At 44.3% G+C, this 27876-nt stretch overlaps 1 protein-coding gene and 1 long non-coding RNA gene across 4 annotated transcripts in view; one reads left to right on the forward strand and one right to left on the reverse strand.

Annotated features, from left to right (window-relative positions):
* Positions 1–342: 342 nt before the first annotated feature.
* SNRPC (small nuclear ribonucleoprotein polypeptide C) lies at positions 343–19374 on the reverse strand. The gene is made up of 6 exons (XM_055263840.2): positions 18603–19374; positions 18204–18246; positions 12850–12958; positions 6196–6285; positions 3750–3854; positions 343–691 (listed from the first exon to the last, which is right to left on the reverse strand). The coding sequence occupies exons 1-6, from the start codon at positions 18866–18868 to the stop codon at positions 567–569; spliced, it is 738 nt and encodes a 245-aa protein (XP_055119815.2). The 5' UTR covers positions 18869–19374; the 3' UTR covers positions 343–566.
* LOC134735681 (uncharacterized) overlaps positions 18738–27876 on the forward strand; it is a 34420-nt gene continuing 25281 nt past the window's right edge. Inside the window, exons 1-2 of one of the 3 annotated variants that reach the window (XR_010119047.1) lie at positions 18738–18806; positions 20222–20340. This is a non-coding gene — a long non-coding RNA (uncharacterized lncRNA). Of the gene's footprint in view, positions 18807–19388; positions 19930–20221; positions 20341–27876 lie in introns of those variants that run through there. The other 2 variants (XR_010119048.1, XR_010119046.1) reach the window with 2 other exon arrangements.

A 27876-nucleotide genomic window follows, 5' to 3' on the forward strand; every position in this document is an offset into this window, starting at 1 on the left:
ATTCTTGGCTGACATGCATGCAACGGGAACTATTTCTCCTTACTTCAGCATAAAAGACTTAAAATTTTCCACTTACTATACAAAGTGTTATTCATGTGAAAAATTAACCGAGCTGTTTATTATTTTAACCAACAAAAGCTCTGCAAGTGCTAGATTTAGTGCTGTACAAGATGACTTCACTTATAAAGGGAGGATGCCCAAAGAGATTTATCATATAGCTAAGGAAAAATAATCTCACGAAGAGGATATGCTGAAGAGATAATGAGCTAGAGAAACAGAACTGGAATGTTTCATTTCTTTTATAATACACAGAGAATACAGAGGAGGAAAAAGGGAACACACTTTTAACTGAAAGAGTTGACAATTTTATTTTCACATTTCTCAATACAAATGAAAACTGCATCTTTTTTGTCCCACTTCTCCCCTCCAAAACTATTCTCTTTGATAGGACAGGGAAGCAAGTCTTCCTTATGCTGTTTAGAAAACTCAGTATCACAGCAGCATGATCTCCTGGTGAAGCAGAACAGGTAATATAAAACTGATACAATGAAGCCTCCCCTCTATCCTTATCTGTCTGGTCGAGTCATTCCGGGCCGAGTGGGCACCATCATGGGACGGGCAGGAGGTCTCATCATTGGGGGCCCAGGCATCATTGGCATGTGGCCTCCCATGGGCGGCCTCATTCCAGGAGCTGCAGGACAAAACAAAGAAGAGGGAGAAAAAGGGAATCAGAAAATACGATTTAGGGAGAGTTTGATGGGACTTCAATTAAAAACAAAAAACGTAGCCCCCCTTGCAAAATGCTGGAAAAAAGACATACGTGACAGAAGAAATGCAACGAATTTATCACATCTGTAAATTACTTAGACATTCTCAGACAAAAAACAAAAAGGTCAACACAAGAACCGTATGGGAATCATGATCTAATGATAGTAAGGGGGAAACTATCAACAGACTGCTTTCCAGAAATCGCCAGGGACACTAGTTCCCTAAACTGACCTTTTTTTCTCACTCAGGGAAATTCACAACTAAGTCACATGTTTTTCAGTCAGCTCTTTTAATCAGTGATATCCACCATATAACCAGGAGCTATTTCATGAATGTACACAGGCATAGACGACAATCTTACCACTAAGCGTTTGTTCGGAGTTGTAGGAAAGGTGAGCAGGAGGCCCATGCTGAGAACCTGTTAGTAACCATACTTAGCTCAAGTCAAGAAAAATAATAGGCAATAACGTGATTTATAACAATTAGCGCAAAAAAAATTTGATTTTTCTAATGCATTTCAGAAACTATTAATGAATTTTTTTAAGTGTCCCATCAATAAACCAGCCAAATAAATGAGCCACGGAGGGGAGGGCAGGCAGAGGGGTAGGGGAGGAACACAGGTAGTTTCAATGGAATCAATAATGTTCTACTTCTCAGCTGGGTGGTGGGTTCATGGATATTAATTTTACTATTATGCCCCATAATTTCATGTTATCTATATTCTTTTTAAATATCAAATCTTACCAATTTATTTTTAACTAAATAATTTTGATTAAAGGTTTGCAGCAAAGCGTTCAAGAGAAAACTATATTCAAACTTGAATATAGCCTTATCACAAATGGTGAAACACAAGAATATGCAAAGACACAAAAATCCAACAGGTACAGAATTTAAGACCAATTTAAACGGGAACAGAGAATACTACTAACTTCTAAATGCCACATAAAAGCCCATGCTTAACCTATATTTAAGAATTTCTTAGAGGAAATGGATGGACACAGACCAAAGATTAAAAACTGGAAACTTGTTTTCTTTGGTCTCCATAGTGAATTTACTTTGAATCAGTTGACAACATTGAGATTTCATACAAAAGTCTAGATTCCTTTTTTCTTTTAAACTTTTTATTATGGAAATGTTCAAACATACACAAGAATAGTAAAGAAGAGTATAATGAACATCCATGTATCCGTCATCTAGCTTCAACAATTATCCACTCATGGACAACTCTATCTATACTCCCCACCCATTCCTATCCCCGTCCACCCTCTAACCACTCAATTATTTTAACACAAATCCCACAATCTTATCATTTCATCCTGGTTTGAAAAAACAGAAAACAAAAAGCAAACTCAGGAGAAAAGGCAACACCAAGCCTGTATTCTCAAATTGCAACCATAGGCTGAAGCTGAGTTCTAGAAGCCTTCTTTAGATGAATCATGCATTCCCCAGTTCACCACATCCCTAAAACCTCTAAGAATTTGAATTTGTGAGCCTGGTTTAAGGATGCTAAAGCCATTGAAGTCATTTTGATTGTGTTTTGGGCTCACAAGTCAGTAAAGGCAGGAACTCTCTTTATCTATACTCTCCCCCTCCTCTAAGTGATACCCGCAGCACACATACTGATACTTCTGCCTAGGAAGCTACTCTAGTAACTTTGCAGCTTGTTTTTCCAGAGAAGTTAGAGGTGTCGGTCACATCTGTTCCCAAACCTGATTGTGTCAGTTGCAGTTATTACTCCAATTATATATATATAATTTTTCCACAACCCAATTAAATGAGTGTGAAAAGAGAATAGCTTCTATGAAAACTAACTTAATACTTAGGAAGACTCAGATAAACTATCATCAAAAAATGCTCAACAATTTGGTAGGCAAAATAATCATAAAAGATTGGAACTAGATTATATCACAAGGTCTCAGACCACTTCAAAGAAATGAAACTAAAGTTGGTGGAGGATGTGTTATAGTTATGGCTTATTGGTTTATGCAATAAATATACAGTGTTTCAATCATTAGACACACTTTTTTTTTTTTTTTGAGACGGAGTCTCACTCTGTCACCCAGGCTGGAGTGCAGTGGCACAATCTCAGCTCACTGCAACCTCTGCCTCCTGGGTTCAAGCGATTCTCCCACCTCAGCCTCCTGAGTAACTGAGACAACAGGCGCGTGCCACCACACCTGGCTAGTTTTTTGTATTTTTAAGTAGAGATGGGGTTTCATTGTGTTAGCCAGGATGGTCTTGACCTCATGATCTGCCTGCCTCAGACTCCCAAAGTGCTAGAATTACAGGCGTGAGCCACTGCGCCCGGCCTAGACACACTCTCAAAGCAAAGGTCCTGCTCAGTTATCAGAAAGATTTGCAAATTAATGTACGTTTAAATTTACATTAAAATAAAATGTTTGAAGTGTAAGTTTTTTACCCCTCCCTAAATAAAAAAACTACCAGGCTGAAAGCTTTTTGAATATAATGATGTGGCTAAGTTAAACTGCAAGACTAAACAAGCAACAAGAGGCGGCTCTGCTCCAAATCAAAACTGAGAAAATGTATCTATAACCTTCCCCCTCCCCACAAAATGGAACAAGCTCATCTACCCTTCTCTTCAGTATAAATGGCCAAAAGCCAGGATGAGGCAAGGAAACAGCAGAGAGGAAAAGAAAAACAGAGGCAACCTATCCTGCTTTTAGTAGCACAAGGTCACTGGACACCATCCAATTATAATGATAAAACCAAGTATTTCTTTTTCTTTATCATTAATAGTTGACCAAATTTAATTTGTTACAATAGTACATTTAGACAGCTAATTAGATAATTTGTGTAAATATTCCACCCTCAGAAGTGGAGCATAACTCCCCATTTTCAAGCTTTGGCTACACATAACTGACTTCCTTCCATTAAGTGTCAGCTATGCATAGTAACTAAACTAAATGGAGCAAACTAGAAACACAATGGAGCAAACTAGAAAGATAGACATTCAAACTTACCAGGTCCCACTGGCATCATCCCAGGAGGAGGAGGGCCCATCATTGGCATCATGGGAGGACCCCCCATATGGGGTGCTGGCATCATACCAGGGCGAGGAGGACCCGCTGAAATAAAGAATGGAGTCTGCGGTTAAGGTGTGCTCACATATTAACATTTTCTCTTCTATTTTTTTGAGATGGATTTTCGTTCTTGTTGCCCAGGCCGGAGTGCAATGGCACAATCTCGGCTCACTGCAACCTCCGCCTCCCAGGTTCAAGCGATTCTCCTGCCTCAGCCTCCCAAGTAGCTGAGATTACAGGCATGTGCCACCACGCCCAGCTAATTTTGTATTTTTAGTAGAGACAGGGTTTCTCCATGTTGGTCAGGCTGGTCCCGAACTCCCGACCTCAGGTAATCTGCCCACCTCGACCTCTCAAAGTGCTGGGATTACAGGCGTGAGCCACTGCGCCCGGCAACATTTTCTCTTCTTAATCAAACTAAAAGGATCTCATGAACTCCTTCAAATTCTGAAACAATAGCCCTCTTATGGTTTCTTTTTATAATAGCAGATCCACAAAAATCGCAGGCCATAAAACATTAATCTATGAATAAAAAGCAAGAACAAGTCTGCCTAGACAGAAGAATAAAATAAAGTCAGATTCCCTAGGTTAAGAAAAAAATTGAGAGTTTAATTTAAAAAAACAAAACAAGGGGGTGGAGAGGTTGTACCTTCTACAGAGCTCCTGACAAAAAGCTGATGAACTTAAGCCACAAGTATCTAATTTCAGATCCCTTTGTAAAAAATGAAAATATGGTTTTAAAAGATTCTTTGAAAATATAAAGACTTATATGCAGGGATATTCCTGACAGTATCATTTACAATACCTAAAATTTGGAACAACTTAATAAGAAAATAGTGAGGTAGGCCGGGGGTGGTGGCTCAAGCCTGTAATCCCAGGACTTTGGGAGGCCGAGGCGGGCAGATCACGGGAGGTCAGGAGTTCGGAACCAGCCTGGCCAACATGGCGGAACCCTGTCTCTACTAAAAATACAAAATGAGCTGGGCATGGTGGCACGCATTTGTAATCCCAGCTACTCGGGAGGCTGAGGCAGGAGAAATCACTTGAATCCAAGGAACCCAGGAGGCCGAGGTTGCAGTGAGCTGAGATCATGCCACTGCACTCCAGCCTGGGCAACAGAGCCAGACTCTGTCTCAAAAAAAAAAAAAGAAAAAGAAAAAAGAAAGAAAATAGTGAGGTAAATTATGGTAAATTCATACCATAGACTATTCTGCTATCAAAAATAATGGAGTTGAGTGCCAGCCAGTCAAGGTAGAGAAGGAGAGAGAAGTAACCTTGGAGTTGCTATGGGCTGAGGCCTGACCAGGTCCTAGGATGGCAGGTGCCCAGAAAAGGTTTGGCAGGGCATTAGTGGTCCACCTACATTAGTGTGCAACTATTACAAACAGCCTATTTCCCTAGGTTTATACTCATGATTGTGTGCAAGATTGAGTCTAGGTCCTGAATGTGATTTCAGTCTGACCCCTCCGAGGAGAGCCACAGTACAGTATGACCCAGTACAGCACTCAATCTCCTCTTGTCTGTCACATAGAACAAACTTTCCCCGAAAGCTGGGCCCATGATCCACTCCACTTTCAATGATCTAATTCTTACCTTTCCTTCTTTTCTTTTCTTTTTTTTTTTTTTTTTTTTGAGACAAAGTCTTGCTGTATTGCCCAGGCTGGAGTACAGTGAGGTGATCTCAGCTCACTGCAACTTCCACCACCAGGGTTCAAGCAACTCTCCTGCCTCAGCCTCCTGAGTAGCTGGGACTACAGACATGCACCATCACGCCTGGCTAATATTTGTATTTTTAGTAGGGATGAGGTTTCATGATGTTAGCCAGGCTGGTATCGAACTCCTGACCTCAGGTGATTCACCCGCCTCAGCCTCCCAAAGTGCTGGGATTACAGGTGTGAACCACCACGCCCAGCCTAATTCTTATCTTTCTAAGGTATAGATTTTAGTGTTAGGTGGGTTAGAAAATAGGGCAAAAGACTAAGGAGTTTATCAGCTATTTTAATCCTCCAGTGCTGGGCTCATAGCAGTAAATAATTTAATGTACCTAGCAACTCCTATTCATGTATTAGCTCATCTAATCAGAGGTTCATTCTGAGCTTTCTTTCCATTTAAATCTGTCTTAGATCCACACTTGGGATGCCACAAATACAGTATCTTAGTGACAATGCAATCAAAAGTTAACTCTGAAGTTATTTTAGAAATTATACCACTAAAGTTGTTTTCTATTACTACCTGCATCTATATTCAACATTTATATATTTATACATTTATATTACTATCTACATACAAATACAACAGCATTTGAAAGCCAACAGTGAGATAATCTAACCTAATCAAAGGATAGCCTGCCCCATCACACCCCTTAAGATTAAAAGTTTAAACTTACGAAGGCTGGGGGGAGGTGGTATCATCGCCCCTGCAGGAGGAGGAGCAGAGAATGGAGTAGGAGGTATCTTTCCTTGTTGAAATGCAGCCGCTTTGGAGATGAGGGTGAGAAAAAAAAAAAGATGAATAAGAATTCAACAACCCAGTAACTAAAATAACCACTTTCTTTTAAGTCTTCAATGGTTCCAATTACTTTACTCTTGCTAGTTGTCACCTAAAATTATTACATCATGGTCCTACAGTTTTAAAATCATTTTTAGGTATTCACCAGCTAAAATTGCAGTTAATTGGTTTATTGATTTATGTTTTCTACTTAGCATTTCTATGGCTAAATTAAGTATGGGAGACTGGAGTAAAAATTTCCTGCCTATCAATGTCTTTTTTTTTTTTTTTTTTTGAGACGGAGTCTCGCTCTGTCGCCCAGGCTGGAGTGCAGTGGCGCAATCTCGGCTCACTGCAAGCTCCGCCTCCCGGGTTCACGCCATTCTCCTGCCTCAGCCTCTCCGAGTAGCTGGGACTACAGGCGCCCGCCACCACGCCCGGCTAATTTTTTTGTATTTTTTTAGTAGAGACGGGGTTTCACCGTGATCTCGATCTCCTGACCTCGTGATCCGCCTGCCTCAGCCTCCCAAAGTGCTGGGATTACAAGCGTGAGCCACCGCGCCCGGCTCAATGTCTTTTTTTTTGAGACAGAGTCTCACTGTCACCCATGCTGGAGAGTGCAGGGACACAACCGCAGCTCACAACAGCCTCGACCTCCCGGGCTCAGGTGATCCTCTCACTTCATCCTCCCGAGTAGCTACAGGTGCATGGCACCACGCCTGGCTAACTTTCGTATTTTTTATAGAGACCAGGTTTCACCGTATTGCCCGGGCTGGTCTCAAACTCCTGAGTCCACGCAATCCACTCACCTCAGCTTACCAGAGTGCTAGGATTACAGGCGTGAGCCACCATGCCTGGCCCTATCAATGTCTTTTACCAAAGAGAAACAGTCATCTTTAATCTATAGATGTAGTTTATAACCAATTAAAGCCATTCATAGTTTTGTTTGAAAAAGTGTAATACGTGCCCAAAAAGCTAGGCTTTATAAAATTTCTATCCTTCCTATGTATGCTGTCCTAGGTCAAAATAATACACCATGTTGGTTTACCAGTTTGGAAATCGATGCACTAAACTAGGATATTTAAAACACACAAAGATTTCAAACTATAAGCCTGCCGGGTGCGGTGGCTCACGCTTGTAATCCCAGCACTTTGGGAGGCCGAGGCGGGCGGATCACGAGGTCAGGAGATCGAGACCACGGTGAAACCCCGTCTCTACTAAAAATACAAAAAAATTAGCTGGGCGTAGTAGCGGGCGCCTGTAGTCCCAGCTACTCGGAGAGGCTGAGGCAGGAGAATGGCATGAACCCGGGAGGCGGAGCTTGCAGCGAGCCGAGAGCGTGCCACTGCACTCCAGTCTGGGCGACAGAGCGAGACTCCGTCTCAAAAAAAAAAAAAAAAAAAAAATTAGCCGGGCGTGGTGGCGGGCGCCTGTAGTCCCAGCTACTCTGGAGCCTGAGGCAGGAGAATGGCGTGAACCCAGGAGGCGGAGCTTGCAGCGAGCCGAGATTGCGCCACTGCACTCCAGCCTGGGCGACAGAGCGAGACTCCGTCTCAAAAAAAAAAAACAAAAAACAAAAAACAAACTATAAGCCTGCCCCAAAAGAGATTATGATTTTTAAGAAAGTCTAATACAATCAATTTAAAAAATTTTTTTTCAGATGAAGCATAAAACAAGAGAAACTGAAGATCATCTATATTTGGTGTTAGAAAAGAATCACAAATATTAAAATACACACTCATAGTCTATTCCTGACATAAGCTGTCTACAGCCCATCCCACTCCACTCCCACCAATGCAAAGGAAGTCAAATTACTCATCAACTATTGATAATTAATGGGATCAGATCCAAAAAGGTGACCTAAGTGGAGATTTATGAATAGCTTATTATCCATATGCCTCTGAATAAAGCCTGTGGGATCTCAGGGATTATACCCCAATATCGACTTTTTTAATCAAAAAGGCCTCTCTCACATCCTTTGTAGGAAGACAGCTTGTAAAGCCTGAAGTGGGGGAAGCAAAGTCACTGACTTAGTAGCAGGCTGTATATCAATATAATCATGGATTTCATGGGTGTGTCCCTGAGGGGCTCCCCCACTATTCTCAAAAAGTCCTCCACTAAAAATGTTTTTTCTGACTAGCCTTAAAACAAAAACAAAAACGTGTATTCAAGCCGAGTGCAGTGGCTCCTGCCTGTAATCCTAGCACTTTGGGAGGCTGAGGCAGGAGGATTTCTTGAGCTCCAGAGTTAAAGACTAGCTTGGGCAACATAGTGAGACCCCGTCTCTACAAAAAATAAAGATTAGCTGAGCATGATGGTGTGCACCTGTAGTCCCAGCTACTTGGGAGGCTGAGGCAGGAGGAATGCTTGAGCCCAAGAGTTCAAGGCTACAGTGAGCTATGATCGGGCCACTGCACTCCAGCCTGGGTGACAGAGTAAGACTCTATCTCTAAAAAAATTAAAATTTAAATAAAAAAATGTTTATTCATCCTAAATTATTTTGCTGCATATGCAAAGTAACTACAGAATATACTGTAAATCTTTTAATGCCAAGAAATTTCTAACATCTTTTCAAATAAGGGGACAAGATTACATCATGGTTTATTTTTTCATATGAAATGGGACAATGGGGCAGGTGTGGTGGCTCATGCCTATAATCCCAACGCTTCTGGAGGCCCAGGCAGGAGGACTGCTTGAGGCCAGGAGTTCAAGACCAGCCTGGGCAACAAAGTGAGACACCATCTCTATAAAAAATTTTACAAAATTAACCTGGCATAGTGGTGTGCACCTGTAGCCCTACCTACTCAGGAGGTCAAGACCGGAGGATCACCTGAGCCCAGAAATTTGAGGCTGCAGTGAGGTTTAATTGCACCATAGCACTCCAGTCTGGGCAATAGAGTGAGACTCAGTTTTTTGTTTTTTTTTTTGAGACGGAGTCTCACTCTGTCGCCCAGGCTGAAGTGCAGTGGCTCGGTCTCGGCTCACTGAAAGCTCCACCTCCCGGGTTCACACCATTCTCCTGCCTCAGCCTCCAGAGTAGCTGGGACTACAGGCGCCCACCACCATGCCCAGCTAATTTTTTTGTGTGTGTTTTTAGTAGAGTCGGGGTTTCACTGTGTTAGCCAGGATGGTCTCGATCTCCTCACCTCATGATCCGCCTGCCTCAGCCTCCCAAAGTGCTGCGATTACAGGCGTGAGCCACCGCGCCTGGCCGAGACTCAGTTTAAAAAAAAAAAATTGTGACCAGGCATGGTGGCTCACGCCTGTAATCCCAGCACTTTGGGAGGCCGAAGCAGGAGAATACTTGAGGTCACGAGTTCAAGACCAGCCTGGCCAACATGGTGAAACCTCATTTCTACCAAAAATACAAAATAATTAGCCAGGTGTGGTGGCGTGCACCTGTAGTCCCAGCTACTCGGGAGGCTGAGGCAGGAGACTCGCTTGAACCCAGGAAGCAGAGGCTGCAGTGAGCTGAGATCACGCCACTGCACTCCAACCTGGGCAACAGAGCAAGACTCAATCTCAATAAATTAAATAAATAAACAAAATAAATTTTAAAAACTGGGACAATGTCTGAGGTTTGCTCCATAATAATCCAGGAAGGAGAAAGGGAGTAGATGACAATATTCAGTGGCTGTCTTGGCCAGAAACAATTTTGCCTCCCAGGGGCACTGTACAATGCCTGGAGATATTTTTAGTAGTCACAACTGGAGGTTGGTACTGGCATCTAGTTGGCAGATGCCAGGGATGCTGTCAAACAACCTGCAACGCACAGAAAGACCCCCACAGCAAAAGATTATCCAGCCTTAAATGCCAACAGTATCAAGGTTGAGAAACTTAGAATAAATGGAACAAGAGTGCTACAGCTGAGCAATGAGAAATGAAGGGTGAGGAAATTCAGAATGGGAGGTTCATTAAGCTTGTCTATTTTTTTTTTCTTTTTTTTGAGACGGAGTCTCGCTCTGTTGCCCAGGCTGGAGTGCAGTGGCGCGATCTCGGCTCACTGCAAGCTCTGCCTCCCGGGTTCACCCCATTCTCCTGCCTCAGCCTCTCCAAGTAGCTGGGACTACAGGCGCCCGCCACCACGCCTGGCTAATTTTTTGTATTTTTTTAGTACAGATGGGGTTTCACTGTGTTAGCCAGGATGGTCTCGATCTCCTGACCTCGTGATCCGCCCACCTTGGCCTCCCAAAGTGCTGGGATTACAGGCGTGAGCCACCGTGCCCGGCTTTTTTTTTTTTTCAGAGTCTCGCTCTGTTGCCCAGGCTGGAATGTAGTGGCGAGATCCCTGTTCACTGCAACCTCCACCTCCCAGGTTCAAGCGATTCTCCTGCCTCAGCCTCCCAAGTAGCTGGGATTACAGGCATGCGCCACCACACCCAGGTAATTTTGTATTTTTAGTAGAGACAGGGTTTCTCCATGTTGGTCAGGCTGGTCTCAAACTGCTGATCTCAGGTGATCCACCCACCTCGGCCTCCCAAAGTGCTGGGATTACAGGCATGAGCCACCACGCCAGGCCCCCGCTTCTCTATTTTATTTGAAAATTTCCATAATAGTTTTGCCTTTTTATTATTTATTAATTATTATTTTTTTGAGACGGAGTCTCACTCTGTAGCCCAGGTTGGAATGCAGTGCAGTGGCGCAATCTTAGCTCACTGCAACCTCCGCTTCCTGGGTTTGAGTGATTCTCCTGCCTCAGTCTCCCAAGTAGCTGGGGCTATAGGCATGTGCCACCATGCCCGTCTGAATTTTTTGTTTTTTGTTTTGCTGTTGTTTTTGTTTTTGAGATGGAGTTTCCCTCTTGTTGCCCAGGCTGGAATGCAATGGCACGATCTCGGCTCAATGCAACCTCCGCCTCCCAGGTTCAAGCAATTCTCCTGCCTCAGCTTCCCACATAGCTGGGATTACAGACATGCACCACCACACCCGGCTAATTTTGTATTTTTAGTAGAGACGGGGTTTCTCCATGTTGAGGCTGGTTTTGAACTCCTGACCTCAGGTGATCCACCCGCCTCACCCTCCCAAAGTGCTGGGATTACAGGCATGAGCCACCACGCCCGGCCAATTTTTCCTATTTTTAGTAGAGATGGGGTTTCGCCATGTTGGCCAGGCTGGTCTCGAACTCCTGACCTCAGAGGATCCGCTCACCTCCTCCTCCCAAAGTGCTGGGATTACAAGCGTAAAGTAAGCCACCATGCCCGGCCAGTTTGGCCTTTTTATTATTTTTTAATTTTTAAAAAAATTTTTGGCCAGGCATGGTGGCTCATGCCTGTAATCCCAGCACTTTGGGAGGCTGAGGCGGGTGGATCATGAGGTCAGGAGTTCGAGACCAGCCTGGTCAAGATGGTGAAACCCCGTCTCTACTAAAAATACAAAAATTGGCCAGGCACGGTGGCACGTGCCTGTAATCCCAGCTATTCGGGAGGCTGAGGCAGGAGAATCGCTTGAACCTGGGAGATGGAGGTTGCAGTGAGCCAAGATCACACCACTGCACTCCAGCCTGGTGACAAAGTGAGACTCTGCCTCAAAAAAATAAATAAATAAAAATAAATAAAAAATAAAAAATTTCAATTTTTTTTGAAACAGTCTCGTGCTGTCACCCAGGCTGGAGTGCAGTAGTGCAATCTCAGCTCACTGCAACCTCCACCTTCTGGGTTCAAGCGATTCTCCTGCCTTAGCCTCCTGAGTAGCTGGGATTAGAAGCAGGTACCACCACGCCCTGCTAATTTTTATATTTTCAGTAGAGATGGGGTTTCACCATGCTGGCCAGGATGGTCTCCAACTCCTGGCCTCAAGTGATCTGCCTGCCTCGGCCTCCCAAAGTACTGGGATTACAGGCATCAGCCACTGCACCTGGCCTACTGCTTTTTTAAAAAGGCACATCACAAAGCCCATATTTGCTTGCCAGCTTGGAGTACAATGAATGATTAAGAAAGGCCATGATTCAAATATACCAGGATGATCTAAAGTAAAAATGCAATATCTCCTTCTGTTAGTGTCCTGGACCCAACAAGCCAGAACAAAATGTTCCTAACAAAAAGAGCATGGGAGGTACAACAGGGGTCCAAAACATATCCAGACTATTTTGTTACATCAAGTAGTTTCTTTTTGACTAGTACTCTGTCAGGACTACAAATAAGAAATCTAAATACAGTCTCAAACTATTTGGGGAAAACCACAAACCCACTCCTCACCTGCTCCTATTAGAATAGGAACATACTTCTAAAACCTATGGATTACTACAAAAGGGCTTTATAGAAATTTGCTACAAAATCTGGTCTGTGCCAATAGATAAATATTAAGCATCTCCACTCTTCTCTGCCTCACTTCCCTATCTAACCTTATTACTGTCTCTGATTGCTCTATCCTCAATAATAAATATTAATGTGTTCTTATATCCTTGGGAAACCAATGACCTTCTACTTCTTTCATTCGACATATCCAAATGTTCCTACTTATCATTCAGAATGAGTTGCCTCTGTGAAAAACACCAGAGACGGACAAGAAAGAATAGGACCATTTTACCACAGCAGAACAAGAGACTGAAACATACTTGTTTTGTCAATCAGGCTCTGAGCCTGCTCTTCCATCCATTTCTGATAATAGTCTTTCACATTCTCTTTGTGTTTCCTTCCACTGCAATGTGTCTTTCTCACAGATGGCTGTAAAATAAAAAGATCATATCAGATGTAGAAACAAATGTCCAACACTAAAAATTTAATAAAATTTTACCTTTATATAAGTAGCGTGTCTAGTATCAGCAGCATTAGCTGGCTGCTACAGTATTACTTAAAAACATTATCCAGCAACACACTCTGATAATTTTTTTACTATATTATCTAGACTAGAGGTCAGCAAACTATGCCCCATTGGCCAGCCACTGGCTTTTGTGTTTAAAAAAAAAAAAAGTATTGGAACACAACCACATTTATCTCTATCTTTTTTTTTTTTTTTTTTTTTCCTAACAGCGTCCTGCTCTGTTGCCCAGGCTGGAATACAATAGCACAATCTCGGCTCACTGCAGCCTCAACCATCTGGGCTCAAGCAATCATCCCACCTCAGCCTCCTGAGTTGCTGGGACTAGAGACACAAGCCACTATGACCAGCCAACTTTTTAATTTTTTGTAGAGATGACATCTCACAATGTTGCCCACGCTGGTCTCAAACCCCTAGGCTCAAGTGATCCTCTCACCTTCGTCTCCCAAAGTGCTGTGAGATTACAGGTGTGAGACACAGAGCCCAGCACATTTATTTATATATTGGCTACAGCTTCTCTCTACAAGGAAAAGTTGAGTAACTGCAGCAAAGGTGGTGGTCCCAGCTACTTGGGAGGCTAAAATGGGAAGCATGTTTGAGCCCAGGAGATCAAGGCTACAGTGAGCCAAGATCACTCCACTACACTCCAGCCTCGGTGACAAAGCAAAATCCTATCTCCAAAAAAAAAAAAAAAAAAAAAACTGTTCCTGGCTGGGCGCAGTAGCTCAAGCCTGTAATCCCAGCACTTTGGGAGGCCAAGGTGGGTGGATCACAAGGTCAGATCGAGACCATCCTGGCTAACACGGTGAAACCTCGTCTCCACTAAAAATACAAAAAAGTAGCCAGGCATGGTGGCGGGACCTGTAGTCCCAGCTACTCAGGAAGCTGAGGCAGGAGAATGGCGTGAACCCAGGAGGCGGAGCTTGCAGTGAGCCAAGATCGTGCCATTGCACTCCAACCTGGGCGACACAGAGATACTACGTCTCAAAAAAAAAAAAAAATTGTTCCTTGTCCTCCCAACCACTGCTTACTATTAATACAATGATGCCTTAAGCCTAATAACAAAATCATGACTAGCAGCCAGTCGCGGTGGTTCACACCTATAATCCCAACACTTTGGGAGGCCAAAGCTTGTCGATCACCTGATGTCAGGAGTTCAAGACCACCCTGGCCAACAAGGCGAAACCCTGTCTCTACTAAAAATACAAAAATTAGCTGGGCATGATGGCACGTGCCTGTAATCCCAGCTACTCGGGAGGCTGAGGCAGGAGAATCACTTGAATCTGGGAGGTGGAGGTTGCAGTGAACTGAGATCACGCTACTTCACTCCAGCCTGGGCGACACAGCGAGACTCCATCTCAAAAAAAAAGACTAAAAATCAACCAAAGTCCAAAAATTACAGCACTGAATGTTTTTACACATTTCTTTCTTTTTTTTGTTTTTTTTTTTCTTTTTTTTGAGACGGAGTCTCACTCTGTCACCCAGGCTGGAGTGCAGTGGCGAGATCTCACCTTACTGCAACCTCTGCCTCTCAAGCGATTCTCCTGCCTCAGTCTCCTAAGCACTTGGGACTATAGGCACGTGTCACCACACCCAGCTAATTTTTTTGTTTGTATTTTTAGTAGAGATGGGGTTTCACTGCATTGGCCAGGCTGGTCTTGAACTCCTGATCTCGTGATCTGCCCACCTTGGCCTCCCAGTGCTGAGATTACAGGTGTAAGCCACCACACCCGGCTGTTTTTACACATTTCTAAGTCCACCACAGGGATCTGTAAAATCAATCACCACAGAAATTTTCCGTTTTTGCAAGACATCATTTTAGAAGGAACAAGCGTTCATGACATTTCTCATGAAAAGATATTTATAATATAAAGAAATACTTTTCAGTTCTCTGAATTCTGGCATTAGCAAGAAGGTGAATAATAGGTATATTAAACTATAATGCCAAAAAAGGGCAGAAAGGCACAGCCCCCTCATTAACAACTTCAGAAAATTATGTCGAGGGGTTTTACCTAGAGAGGGGTAAAAAAAGGACTAGGGATCTATAAGCAAGAACCGACTAGGTACTGAAAATACCAATTTATCAGAGCACTCTGCTCCAGGACAATGTATGATAATACACAGAACTTGGCCGGGCACAGTGACTCACTCCCAGCACTTTGGGAGGCCGAGGTGGGACCATTTTTTCATAGTAAAACCCCGTCTGTACTAAAAACACAAAAACTAGCCAGGTGTGGTGGTGCAGGCCTGTAATCCCAGCTACTCGAGAGACTGAGACAGGGAAATTGCTTGAGCCCGGGACGCGGAGGCTGCAGTGAAACAAGATTGCGCCATTGCACTCCAGCCCGGGAAATAAAGCAAGATTCCATCTCAAAAAAAAAAAAAAGATAATATACAGAACTATAATAACATCTTCAAGAGGAACCACCCAACTTAAATGTTCCACATCTCTATTAATGCTATACTACATCTGACCAGATGTTAGAAAGAATTTCAAATAAAGTGACAATAGAAAAGTCACTGGCGGCCGGGCGCAGTGGCTCACGCTTGTAATCCCAGCACTTTGGGAGGCCGAGGCGGGCGGATCACGAGGTCAGAAGATCGAGACCACGGTGAAACCCCGTCTCTACTAAAAATACAAAAAAATTAGCCGGGCGCGGTGGCGGGCGCCTGTAGTCCCAGCTACTCGGAGAGGCTGAGGCAGGAGAATAGCGTGAACCCGGGAGGCGGAGTTTGCAGTGAGCCGAGATTGCGCCACTGCACTCCAGCCTGGGCGACAGCGAGAGACTCCGTCTCAAAAAAAAAAAAAAAGAAAAGTCACTGGCCAGTTTCTTCCAGCTACTATTCAAGATGATCAAGAGTTATAATTTAGACCAGCCTGGGAAACACAGTGAGGCCTCAGCTGTAAAAAGAGTTGTGATTTAATCAGATTTCTACAGAGGCAGCAAAGCACAGAGCTGCAGTGTTCAAGGTATGCTTCACAGACAGCCATCTAAGGGTCTCTGAGACTCACTCACGAGGTCTGCAAGGTCAAAGTGTTTTCATAATACTACTAAGCCATTACTTTCCTTTTTCACTGTATTGACATTTTCACTGACGATGCCAAACTCCTGGTACTTTAGAACGAATCAAGGCAATGGCACCCTACTGTATTAGTGATCACTGTATTCGTCAACGTATGTACTCACAGGGGGAAAAAAAAGCCAGTTTCACTGAGTGTCCTTAATGAAGCAACAAAATTATTAATTTTTATTAAATCTCAACCTGTAAGTTCAAGTCTTTTTAATATTCTGAGTGACAAAATGGGAAGTATAGACAAAGCACTTGTGTTGCACGCCAAAATATGATGCTCTTTCAAGGAAAGGCAGGCATGTAATTGTTCAAATTGTGAGCTCTACTAGCTGCCTCTCTTGAAGTCCTGGGCTCAAGCAATCCTCCTTCCTCGGCATCCCGAAGTGCTGGGATTACAGGCATGAGCCACCATATCCAGCTCAGCTGCCTCTTTGATGGAACACCATTTTTATTTGAGAGTGACTGAGACACAAACCGTATATTCAGACTTCTCAAAAATGAATGGAGTGAGCCTGTCACTTCAAGAAGAGCAATGGAAAGTATTGCCAACGATAGAGTTTGAGCTATTAAGCAAAAATCAGAATTTTGGAAAATCTTATTTGCCACCACAAGCTTGACAGCTTCCCAATACTTAAAGGTGGTTCTGATTAGATTGTGACATTAATTAACGTGGGTTTTCTCTTTTTTTTTTTTTTTGAGACGGAGTCTCGCTCTGTCGCCCAGGCTGGAGTGCAGTGGCGCGATCTCGGCTCACTGCAAGCTCCGCCTCACAGGTTCACGCCATTCTCCTGCCTCAGCCTCCCGAGTAGCTGGGACTACAGTCGCCCGCCACCGCACCCGGCTAATTTTTTGTATTTTTAGTAGAGACGGAGTTTCATCGTGGTCTCGATCTCCTGACTTCGTGATCTGCCCGCCTCGGCGTCCCAAGGGTTTTCATTACATAATCAAATGTGTCTACATTTGAAGCCTGGCACTAACTCAAATCCATCAACATTTTCCAAATAACCAATGCACATTACAAAATCATGCATGGTAAAAGATCCACTCAAGGCCGGGCGCGGTGGCTCACGCCTGTAATCTCAGCACTTTGGGAGGCCGAGGCGGGCGGATCATGAGGTCAGGAGATCGAGACCATCCTGGCGAACACTGTGAAACCTAAAAATACAAAAAAAAAAAAAACTAACTGGGCGCGGTGGCGGGCCCCTGTAGTCCCAGCTACTCAGGAGGCTGAGGCAGGAGAATGGCGTGAACCCGGGAGGCGGAGCTTGCAGTGAGCCGAGATAGCGCCACGGCACTCCGGCCTGGACGAAAGAGCGAGACTCCGTCTCAAAAAAAAAAAAGAAAAGAAAAGAAAAGAAAAGATCCACTCAAGTGCTCTTAAGATAGACCACTAAATGTTTTTTTAAGAAACGGAGTTGGCTGGGCATGGTGGCTCACGCCTGTAATCCCAACACTTTGGGAGGCCGAGGCGGACAGATCACCTGAGGTCAGGAGTTCGAGACAGCCTGACCAACATGGAGAAACCCCAACTCTACTACAAATTCAAAATTAGCCGGGCTTGGTGGCCCATGCCTGTAATCTCAGCTACTCGGGAGGCTGAGGCAGGAGAATCGCTTAAACACGGGAGGTGCAGGTTGCAGTGAGCCGAGATTGCGCCACTGCACTCCAGCCTGGGCAACAAAAGCGAAACTCCGTTTCAAAAAAAAAAGAAAAGCACTAACAAAACATTCTACTTTAACTGTTGTTATTATTTGATAAGCAGTTTTTTTTGTTTTGTTGTACAGGCTGGAGTGCAGTGCCTGATCATGCCTCACTGCAGCCTGGACCTCAAGCGATTCTCTCACCTCATCCTCTTGCGTAGCTGGGACTACAGGCACACCACCATGCTTGACTTGTTAAGCAGTTTTTAATCAAAGTTACTGTAAGGGTGGGAAAATAACCTCCAATTATTTTCTCCAAAGAGTAGACCTTAAACCTCAGCAGGTGGGAAAGCACAACTTGCATCTTTAAAAAAACACAAAACTCATTTAATTATTACACATAAGGCTTTTTGAAACTATGAATAGATATGCCACTTACAGAGTCATGGGTGAGGTATGTATCGCAGTAGTCACAATAAAACCTGAAAAGAGGTGAAAGGAAGAGAAAAAGAAGATGACAACCAGCTAGATGCCCATTCACGGAAGCGCTGTTCATGGAAGATAAAAACAAAAAAACAAACAAAAAGCCAGACCTCCTCACGACTCAAGAGCCTCAAAGCGTCGACACATAAACCAAGCTTTTTTTGTTGCCTTAAGCGGGATCCATCTGCACTCTAAAATAGGATGTCTAGCGCTCTCCATCGCCCTACCTCCGTCCACCCGTCCCAGATACTCTCCTGTCCCTCGAGGTTTCAGAAACCAGAACCCGCTCTCCGCTCCTGCATGGGGGCCACAACTAGTGACTACGATCACCCTCAGATTTCGGGGCCCCACTCACTTGGGCATGTTGCTCTGCAGGCCGTTGGCCACTCCGTTACGTGACGCCCGGAAATGACGCGCACAGCCAGCGACGACACCGCGGAACCCCACGAGACTAGCGTGAAGACTTCCGAAGCCCTCGCCTCCAGCAGCCGAGCGAGGGGCGGGGCTTTTCCTTTTCTTCCTTTCATTTATAGGATGGCGGGAAGGAGGAGTACTACGGGTCGGTACGAGGTTCAATCCAAGCTCATTTAATCTTATTTCGCGATGCTTCCGGAAAAGCATATTTAATCTTTCTTTTTTTTTTTTCTGAGACGGAGTCTCGCTCTGTCACCCAGGCTGGAGTGCAGTGGCGCAATCTCGGCTCACTGCAAGCTCCGCCTCCCGGGTTCACGCCATTCTTCTGCCTCAGCCTCTCCGAGTAGCTGGGACTACAGGCGCCCGCCACCACGCCCGGCTAATTTTTTGTATTTTTTTTAGTAGAGACGGGGTTTCACCGTGGTCTCGATCTCCTGACCTCGTGATCCGCCCGCCTCGGCCTCCCAAAGTGCTGGGATTACAAGCGTGAGCCACCGCGCCCGGCCGAGCATATTTAATCTTTCTATAAATATTTAATGATTCTCTGCTACGCGCCTGGAGCTGCTATAAATGCTGAAAAAACAGCAGTGAACAAAACAGATAAAAATTCTTGTCCTCGTGGAGTTGAGATTCTAGTGGAACAAGACAGATATTAAAATCAACAGGAGCCGGCGCCGTGGCTCGTGCCTGGAATCTCAGGTACTCCGGAAGCTGAGACGGGAGGATCACGTGAGCCCAAGAGTTGGAGACCAGCCCTGGGCAACATAGCGAAACTCTTGTCTCTACAAAAAATTTAAAAACTAGGCAGACGTTGGCCCGGCGTGGTAGGTCACGCCTGTAATCCCAGCACTTTGGGAGGCCGAGGCGGGCGGATTGCCTGAGGTCAGGAGTTCGAGATCCGCCCGGCCAACCTGGTGAAACCCCGTCTCTACTAAAAATACAAAAATTAGCTGGGCGTGGTGGCAGGCCCCTGTAGTCCCAGCTACTCGGGAGGCTGAGGCAGGAGAATGGCTTGAACCCGGGAGGCGGAGGTTGCAGTGAGCCGAGATCGCACCATTGCACTCCAACCTGGGCGACAGAACGAGACTCCGTATCAAAAAAAAAAAAAAAAAAATTGGACGTGGTAGCGCGCGCCTGTGGTCTCAGCTACTCGGGAGACTGAGATGGGAGGATCGCTTGAACCCAGGAGGTCGTGGCTATAGTGAGTCGTGATCGCGCCACTGCACTCCAGGATGGGTGACAGAGTGGTACCCTGTCTCAAGAAAATGGTAAATATTTATAGTAGTGGGTTAGGTGGAGCAAAGTGAAGCAGGGAGGAGGGGAGTCCAACTTTACAGAGGATAGAGAAAGGTTATCTCGTCTTTCTTAAATTTATTTTTTGTTTTTGTTTTGTTTTTTGAGACGGAGTATCACTCTGTCTCTCAGGCTGGAGTGCAGTGGCGCGATCTCAGTTCACTGCAAGCTCCGCCTCCCGGGTTCACGCCATTCTGCTTCAGCCTCCCGAGTAGCTGGGACTACAAGCGCCCGCCACCACGCCTGGCTAATTTTTTTTATTTTTAGTAGAGACGGGGTTTCACCGTGTTAACCTGGATGGTCTTCAACTCCTGACCTCAAGTAATCTGCCCGCCTCGGCCTCCCAAAGTGCTGGGATTACAGGCGTGAGCCACCGCGCCTGGCAGGTAATAATTCTTGTAGGGTTCAAGGAAGAATTACATGTGAAGATCCTTGTAAGTGTTTAATACAATATACACACTAACCCTTCCACTAAAGGTAATTATTACATAGGAGGAAACTGATAGAAGTAACTTGTCCACAGATATCATATGTTCTAGCAACAAGGCCAAACTTCCAGCCTGGCCTATCAGACTCCAAAATGGCCTTCCTCCTTTTAGAAAAGGGAAATATTAATAAGCGTTGGGACCTGAGGAGAGGGAGTTTTTGTTTTTCTACCCTATGTTCTCTGATGGTAGAATTGCAACCAAATAATAATAATTGCTAGTTTATTTGAATGTTTACTATGTCATAGGTTCTTTAAATGCATTGATTTACTTAATCCGTTCAACAACCCTATTTATTCACATTTCAGATGAGGAAACTGACCTTTAGAAAGAGTAAGTACCAGTAGATTACTTCCTGGTCCTAAGGGGAAAGTTAACTGTGCCCCGGCTGTTACCACCGTAACACCGTGGTAAATCTTAACATAATTAATGGCAGAACAACCAGATATTATGTGTCTCCTGCTGGGATGACAACATTAAGTAGCTACCATTAACTATGACATATTCTTTTTTTTTTTTTTTTTGAGAGAGGGTCTCACCCTGTTGCCCAGGCTGGAATGCAGTGGTTCTATCACAGCTCACTTCAGCCTCAACCTCCCGGGATCAAGCAATCCTCCCTCTTCAGCCTTCCAACTAGCTGGGACTACAGGCACCTGCCACCATACCCTTGTTAATTTTTTTAATTTTTTGTAGAAAAAGGGTCTCAAACTCCTGCCTTGAAGCAATTCTTCCACCTCAGCCTCCCAAAGTTCTGGGATTACATGTGTAAGCCTCTATACCCAACAACTATGACATATTATAAAAAATGTTTAGTACCCACAAAAATTAAAAATAATTTTTTAAAAATGTTTAACTTAGATCTAATCAAGTTAACAGGATAGGCTATAGGATCAGCTAAAGGAAAGCAAAAGGCAGCAAACAAATTCTGGCAGTACGATGTTGTAAGGACAACTGGCCTCTTCACCAATTTAGGAAAAGGTATTTTTCTAAATTTAAATATTAAGAGACATAACAACCAGATGTAGTGTATCATCCACATCTAGATCCTAGTTTGGACAAACCAGCTATAAAGGACATTTTGCAGAAAATGCCTGGGTCTTGATGTTGCATTTCCAGAAACCCACCTTTGTCCAGGTACCTTCAGTTGATTTTCCTCAAGGGAATGGATTCATCAGTTATGTTGTTTATTTTGTTTTTGTTTTTGTTTTTTTCTGAGACACGTTCTCACTGTGTCACCCAGACTGGAGTGCAGTGGCACTATCTCGGCTCACTGCAACCTCCGCTTCCTGGGTTCAAGAAATTCTCATGCCTCAACCTCCCAAGTAGCTGGGATTACAGGTGTGTGCCACCATGCCCGGCTCATTTTTTTGTATTTTTAGTAGAGACAGGGTTTCACCACGTTAGCCAGGTTGGTCTCGAACTCCTGACCTCAAATGATCTGCCAGCCTCAGCTTCCCAAAGTGCTGGGATTACAGGCATGAGCCACCATGCTCGGCCCATCAGTTATGTTTTGATTTCCTCCTGATTTCCTGCTGTGCTGACCCTGGCCTTTTTTGCTTTCAAGTCTATTCTTCACTTTTCCCCTGCTCTTTTCAAAATGGCAGTGGAAGCCAGGTTCAGTAGCTCACACTGGTAATCCCAGCTACTCAGGAGGCTGAGGTAGAAGGATCACTTGAGCCCAGAGTTGGAGGCTACAGTGAGCTATGGTCTGGCCACTGCACTCCAGCCTGGGCAATGGAGCGAGACTCCATTTCTATTTAAAAAAAAAAAAAAAAAAAAGGTCAGGCACGGTGGCACGCACACCTGTAATCCCAACACTTTGGGAGGCCGAGGCGGGCAGATCATGAGGTCAAGAGATTACGACCATCCTGGCCAACATGATGAAACACCGTTTCTACTAAAAATACAAAAATTAGCTGGGCATGGTGGTGCGCGCCTGTAATCCCAGCTACTCGGGAGGCTGAGGCAGGAGAATGCCTTGAACCCAGGAGGTGGAGGTTCCAGTGAGCTGAGATCACGGCACTGCACTCCAGCCTGGCAACAGAGCGAGACTCCGACTCAAATTAAAAAAAAAAAAAAGTCAGTAGTGGACTGACTCCATGAAGGCTGCATGGGCTGGACTCCTATGCTGGTTGACTTCCAAGCTGAATTGCTGGGCTCCATCAATTGGAGGCATTTTCTGGAGATTGGAAAGATCGAGGAAAAAGCCAGAGTATCTCCTACCCTGACACTACCTCCAAGCCAGAGTATCCATCCTCTCCCCACGCCCCAACATCAGGCTGTCTCCTACAACCTACTTGGATCTAACTTGTAGCAGTTGATCCTAGACCCTGAGCTCTGGTAGCACAGTGTTATCCTTCTGTCCCTCTAGTGTAAGGGTGGCAGTAGCTTCTTGCTGTCACTCATCTCTGTCTGGGCTATTTGACTATTCTGTTTGGCTTTTTGTCTCTGCCAACACCTGTATAAACCATTTATCTGGATTAAGTTCCCTATGTTTTAAAGACTTAGAATGGTTTTCCAGGTTGGGCCTTGACATATATGTATATATACGTATATATATATGCTCAGAGTGACCTTATCTCCAAGTCCCAAGGGGTATCTCCATCATGTCCTGCCCATAGGCCCTGTTATCTTGTAAAGCAGTGCTTTTCACACTTTTTCTCTGAATGTCCAAGGCCACTGAGAGAGTTCATTTGTCACCCTCATTCCTCTAGGTCTATAGCCAAAATCCCAAGTGCCCACCTGAGCTTGAAATGCCCTTGAACTCTTGTGCTCTTGTGTGGTGTCTTAAAAACTCACAATGTTAGTAATCCACTTCATAAAACATCTATGTTGTTCTTAAGGTATTTAACATTTAAAATGTATTTTATTTACTTATATTTGAATAGGTAGTATATACACATGGTAGAAAATTAGAAAACCACAAAAATGTTTCCCAGCCACACCCTTGTTCCAAGTTTCTTTCTCTTTCTTTCTTTCTTTTTTTTTTTTTTTGAGACGGAGCCTCGCTCTGTCCCCCAGGCTGGAGTACAGTGGTGCGATCTCGGTTCACTGCAACCTCCACCTCCCAGGTTCACGCCATTCTCCTGCCTCAGCCTCCAGAGTAGCTGGGACTACAGGCGCCCGCCACCTCGCCCAGCTAATTTTTGTATTTTTAGTAGAGATAGGGTTTCACTGTGTTAGCCAGGGTGGTCTCAATCTCCTGACCTCGTGATTCACCCAACTTAGCCTCCCAAAGTGCTGGGATTACAGGCGTGAGCCACCATGCCTGGCCTCTTTTTTTTTTTTTTTTTATAGAGACAGAGTCTCACTCTGTAGCCCAGGCTGGAGTGCAATGGTGCCCTCTTGGATCACTGCAACCTCAGCCTCCCGGGTTCAAGTGATTCTCCTGCCTCAGCCTCCCCAGTAGCTGGGCCTACAGGTGTGCACTGCCACGCCCAGCTAATTTTTGTATTTTTAGTAGAGACGGGGTTTCACCATGTTGGCCAGGCTGATCTTGAACTCCTGGCCTCAAGTGATCCACCTGCCTTGGCCTCCTAAAGTGCTGGGATTACAGGCGTAAGCCACTGCACCCAGCCCCTTGTTCCCAGTTTCTTACATACCTTTCCAGAAAAAGATTATCCATATGCAAACAAAAATATGTTTCCTGGTTCTGTTTTACAGATGCATAGTATTTCGTTGTGTAGATGTACCTCCATATATTAATCAGTCCTTTATTGATGAATGCTTAAATTGTTTCCTGTCTCTTTCTAATTTAGTGATGCTGCAGTACATCATTAATTCACAGACATGCAATATGTTTATACGATAAAGTTTGGGCTGGGCACTGTGGCTCAGACCTGTAATCCCAGCACTTTGGGAGGCCAAGGCGGATGGATCACCTGAAGTCAGGAGTTCAAGACCAGCCTGACCAACATGGTGAAACCCTGTCTCTACTAAAAGTAGAAAAATTAGCCAGGTGTGGTGGCACGCACCTGTAATCCCAGCTACTTGGGAGACTGAGGCAGGAGAATCGCTTGGAGCCAGGAGGTGGAGGTTGCAGTGAGGGGAGACGGCACCATTGCACTCCAGCCTAGGTGACAGAGTGAGACTCTGTCTCAAAAAAAAAAAAAAAAAAAAAAAAAAAAAAAAAGATTGGCTGGGTGTGGTGGCTCACACTTGTAATCCCAGCACTTTGGGAGGCCAAGGTGGGTGGATCACTTGAGGTCAGAAGTTTGCAACCAGCCTGGCCAACATGGTGAAACCATGAAAACATGGTGAAATATTCTCTACTAAAAATAGAAAAATTAGCCAGGCATGGTGGCACACACCTGTAATCCCAGCTACTTGGGAAGCTGAGGCAGGAGAATCACTTGAACCCGGGAGGCGGAGGTTGCAGTGAGCCAAGACCGTGCCATTGCACTCTAGCGTGGGCAACGAGCAAAACTCCATCTCAAAAAAAGAAAGAAAAAAGAAGATAAAATTCTAGGAGTGAAATTGCTAGGTTGAAGAGCTTTCTTTGCATTTGTAATTTTGAAAAATAAGGCTAAATCGCCCTTCATTGTGGTTATATTTGAGAGTGCTTTTTTACCCTATCTGATAAAAAATGGCATTGTATTATCATTTCTTTCTTGAGATAGAGTCTCACTCTGTCACCCAGGCTGGAGTGCAGTGGCCCAATCTTGGCACACTGCAAACTCTGCCTCCCGGGTTCAAGTGATTCTCATGCCTCAGCCTCCCAAGTAGCTGAGATTACAGGTGCACGCCACCACACCTGGCTAATTTTTGTATTTTTGGTGGAGTTGGGATTTCAGCATGTTGGCCAGGCTGGTCTTGAACTTTTGGCCCCAAGTGATCTGCCCACTTTGGCCTCCCAAAGTGCACAGGCGTGAGCCACGGTGCCTGGCTGTATTATAATTTTAATTTGTGTTTCTCTGTATGAATAAAGGTGAACATATTTCATATGTTAAAAAGTCCAATGAGCCTGGGCAACATGGTGAGACCTGGTCTCTATAAAAAATACAAATATTAGCCAGGCATGGTGTCACACACCTGTAGTTTCAGCTACTCAGAAGACTAAGGTGGGAGGATCACTTGAGCCCAGGAGATTGAGGCTGTACTCAGTCATGATTGTGCCACTGCACTCCAGCCCAGGTGACAGAATGAGACCCTGTCTCAAAAAAAAAAAAAAAAAAAAAAAAGATTTCACAGATCCTTCTTTGTAGATTGCCTTTTTTTTTTTTTTTTTTTTTTTTTTTTTCTGACAGAGTCTCACTCTGTCACCCAGGTTGGTTTGAGACAGAGTCTGACTCTGTCCTACCCAGGCTGGTTTGCAACACTCTCACTCTGTCACCTAGGTTGGAGTGCAGTGGTGTGATCTTGGCTCACTACAAACTCCATCTCCTGGGCTCAAGTAATTCTCATGCCTCAGCCTCCCAGGTAGCTGGGATTACAGGCGCCCGCCACCACACCCCGCTAATTTTTGTATTTTTTGTAGAGACGAGCTTTCACGTTGGCTAGGCTGGTCTCCTTATTCCTGACCTCAAATGATCCACCCGCCTTGGCCTCCTAAAGTACTGGGATTGCCTGACTGCCTTTTTATGTTCTTTGCCCTTTTATCTGTTATATTGTTAGTCTCATCCTTTTTTTTTTTTTTCTTTTTTTTTTTTTTTTTTTTTTTTTGAGATGGAGTCTTACTCTGTTGCCCAGGCTGGAGTGCAGTGGTGGGATCTCAGCTCACTGCAGGCTCCGCCTCCTGGGTTCACACCACTCTCCTGCCTCAGCCTCCCGAATAGCTGGGACTACAGGCATCCGCCACCATGCTCAGCTAATTTTTTTGTATTTTTTAGTAGAGACAGGGTTTCACCATGTTAGCCAGTATGGTCTCGATCTCCTGACCTCATGATCTGCCTGCCTTGGCCTCCCAAAGTGCTGGGATTACAGGCATGAGCCACCATGCCCGGCCCTAGTCTCATCCTTTTCTTATTGATTTCTAGAGAGCTCCTCATATATTAAGGAAATTAACTCCATGCCTCTTATATGATTTGCAAATATTTTTCCACTTGTTATTTGTCTTTGGCATTATTTTGGGTAGTTTTTATCCTGAAAAAAAGGTTTTAATTTGTATGTTGGTCAAAATTATTTATCTTTCTTTTCTTTTTTGACTTCTGGGTTTTATGTCATACGTAGACAGCCCTTCACCTTTCTAAGATTATTTGTTTAAATTCTCGCACACATTGGCTGGGCATGGTGGCTCACGCCTGTAATCCCAGCACTTTGGGAGGCAGAAGTAGGTAGATTGCCTGAGGTCAGGAGTTTGAGACCAGCCTGGCCAACATGGCGAAACCCCATCTCTACTAAAAATACAAAAATTAGCTGGGCATGGTGGCACATGCCTGTAATCCCAGCTACTCAGGAAGCTGAGGCACGAGAATCGCTTGAACCTGGGAGGCAGAGGCTGCAGCGAGTCGAGATCAAGCCACTGCACTCCAGCTTGGGTGAAAGAGCAAGACTCCGTCTCAAAAAAATTAAAATAAAAAAATAAATTCTCCCACATATTTTTCCTTTCTTTTTTTCTTTCTTTCTTTTTTTTTTTTTTTTTTTTTTTTTTTTTTTTGAGAAGGACCTCTAACTGCATCTCACTGAAAGAGAAAAAAAGAAAGACAGTCTCACTCTGTCACCCAGGCTGGAGTGTGGTGATGCAGTCACAGCTCACTGCAGCCTTGGCCTTTTGGGCTCAAGCAATCCTCCCACCAGAGCCTCCCAAGTAGCTGGTACTACAGGCACATACCAACATGCCTGGCTGATTAAAAAAAATTTTTTTAGAAACAAAGTCTTGCTATGTTACCCAGGCTGGTCTTGAACTCTTGGACTCAAGTGATCCTTCCACCTTGGCCTCCCAAAGTGCTGGGATTATAGGTGTGAGCCACTATGCCTAGCTCATTTTTTCTAATTCTTTTATTATTTCATTTTTTTTTCATGTTTATATCCTTTATCCATCTGGAACTTATTTTAAAGTAAGGTGTGGAAGAGGGATCTATGCTAATTTTTCTTTTCACAAACATCAACCTAGTTATCCTAGCCCCAGTTTTTGAAAATCTATCATTTTTCCTACTAATTTGAAACCCTATTTTATTGTAGGCTAAACTCCTCTATATTCTATTTCATCTCTGGGCTTTCTGGTCTGTTTAATTGGTCTATTGATTTGCCTCTACCAAGTGTTTTAATTATTACAACTCATATCTGTTAATATAACAATCTATGTAAATTAACCAGTTGAATTACTTAGCTTTATCCCTTCCTAAAAAATGCTTCCAGTAGGCCAGGTGTGGTGGCTCATGCCTGGAAGAAATTTTCTAGTTGCATATGACAAAACCCTACTTAAACCTGCTTAGGTAAATAGGATATAGAGGCTCAGAAAGCTGGGACATTGAAGGGTAGATTTATCCTCAGGTGTGA

This window comes from Symphalangus syndactylus, chromosome 23 (genome assembly GCF_028878055.3).
Source record: "Symphalangus syndactylus isolate Jambi chromosome 23, NHGRI_mSymSyn1-v2.1_pri, whole genome shotgun sequence".
NCBI lineage: Eukaryota > Metazoa > Chordata > Mammalia > Primates > Hylobatidae > Symphalangus > Symphalangus syndactylus.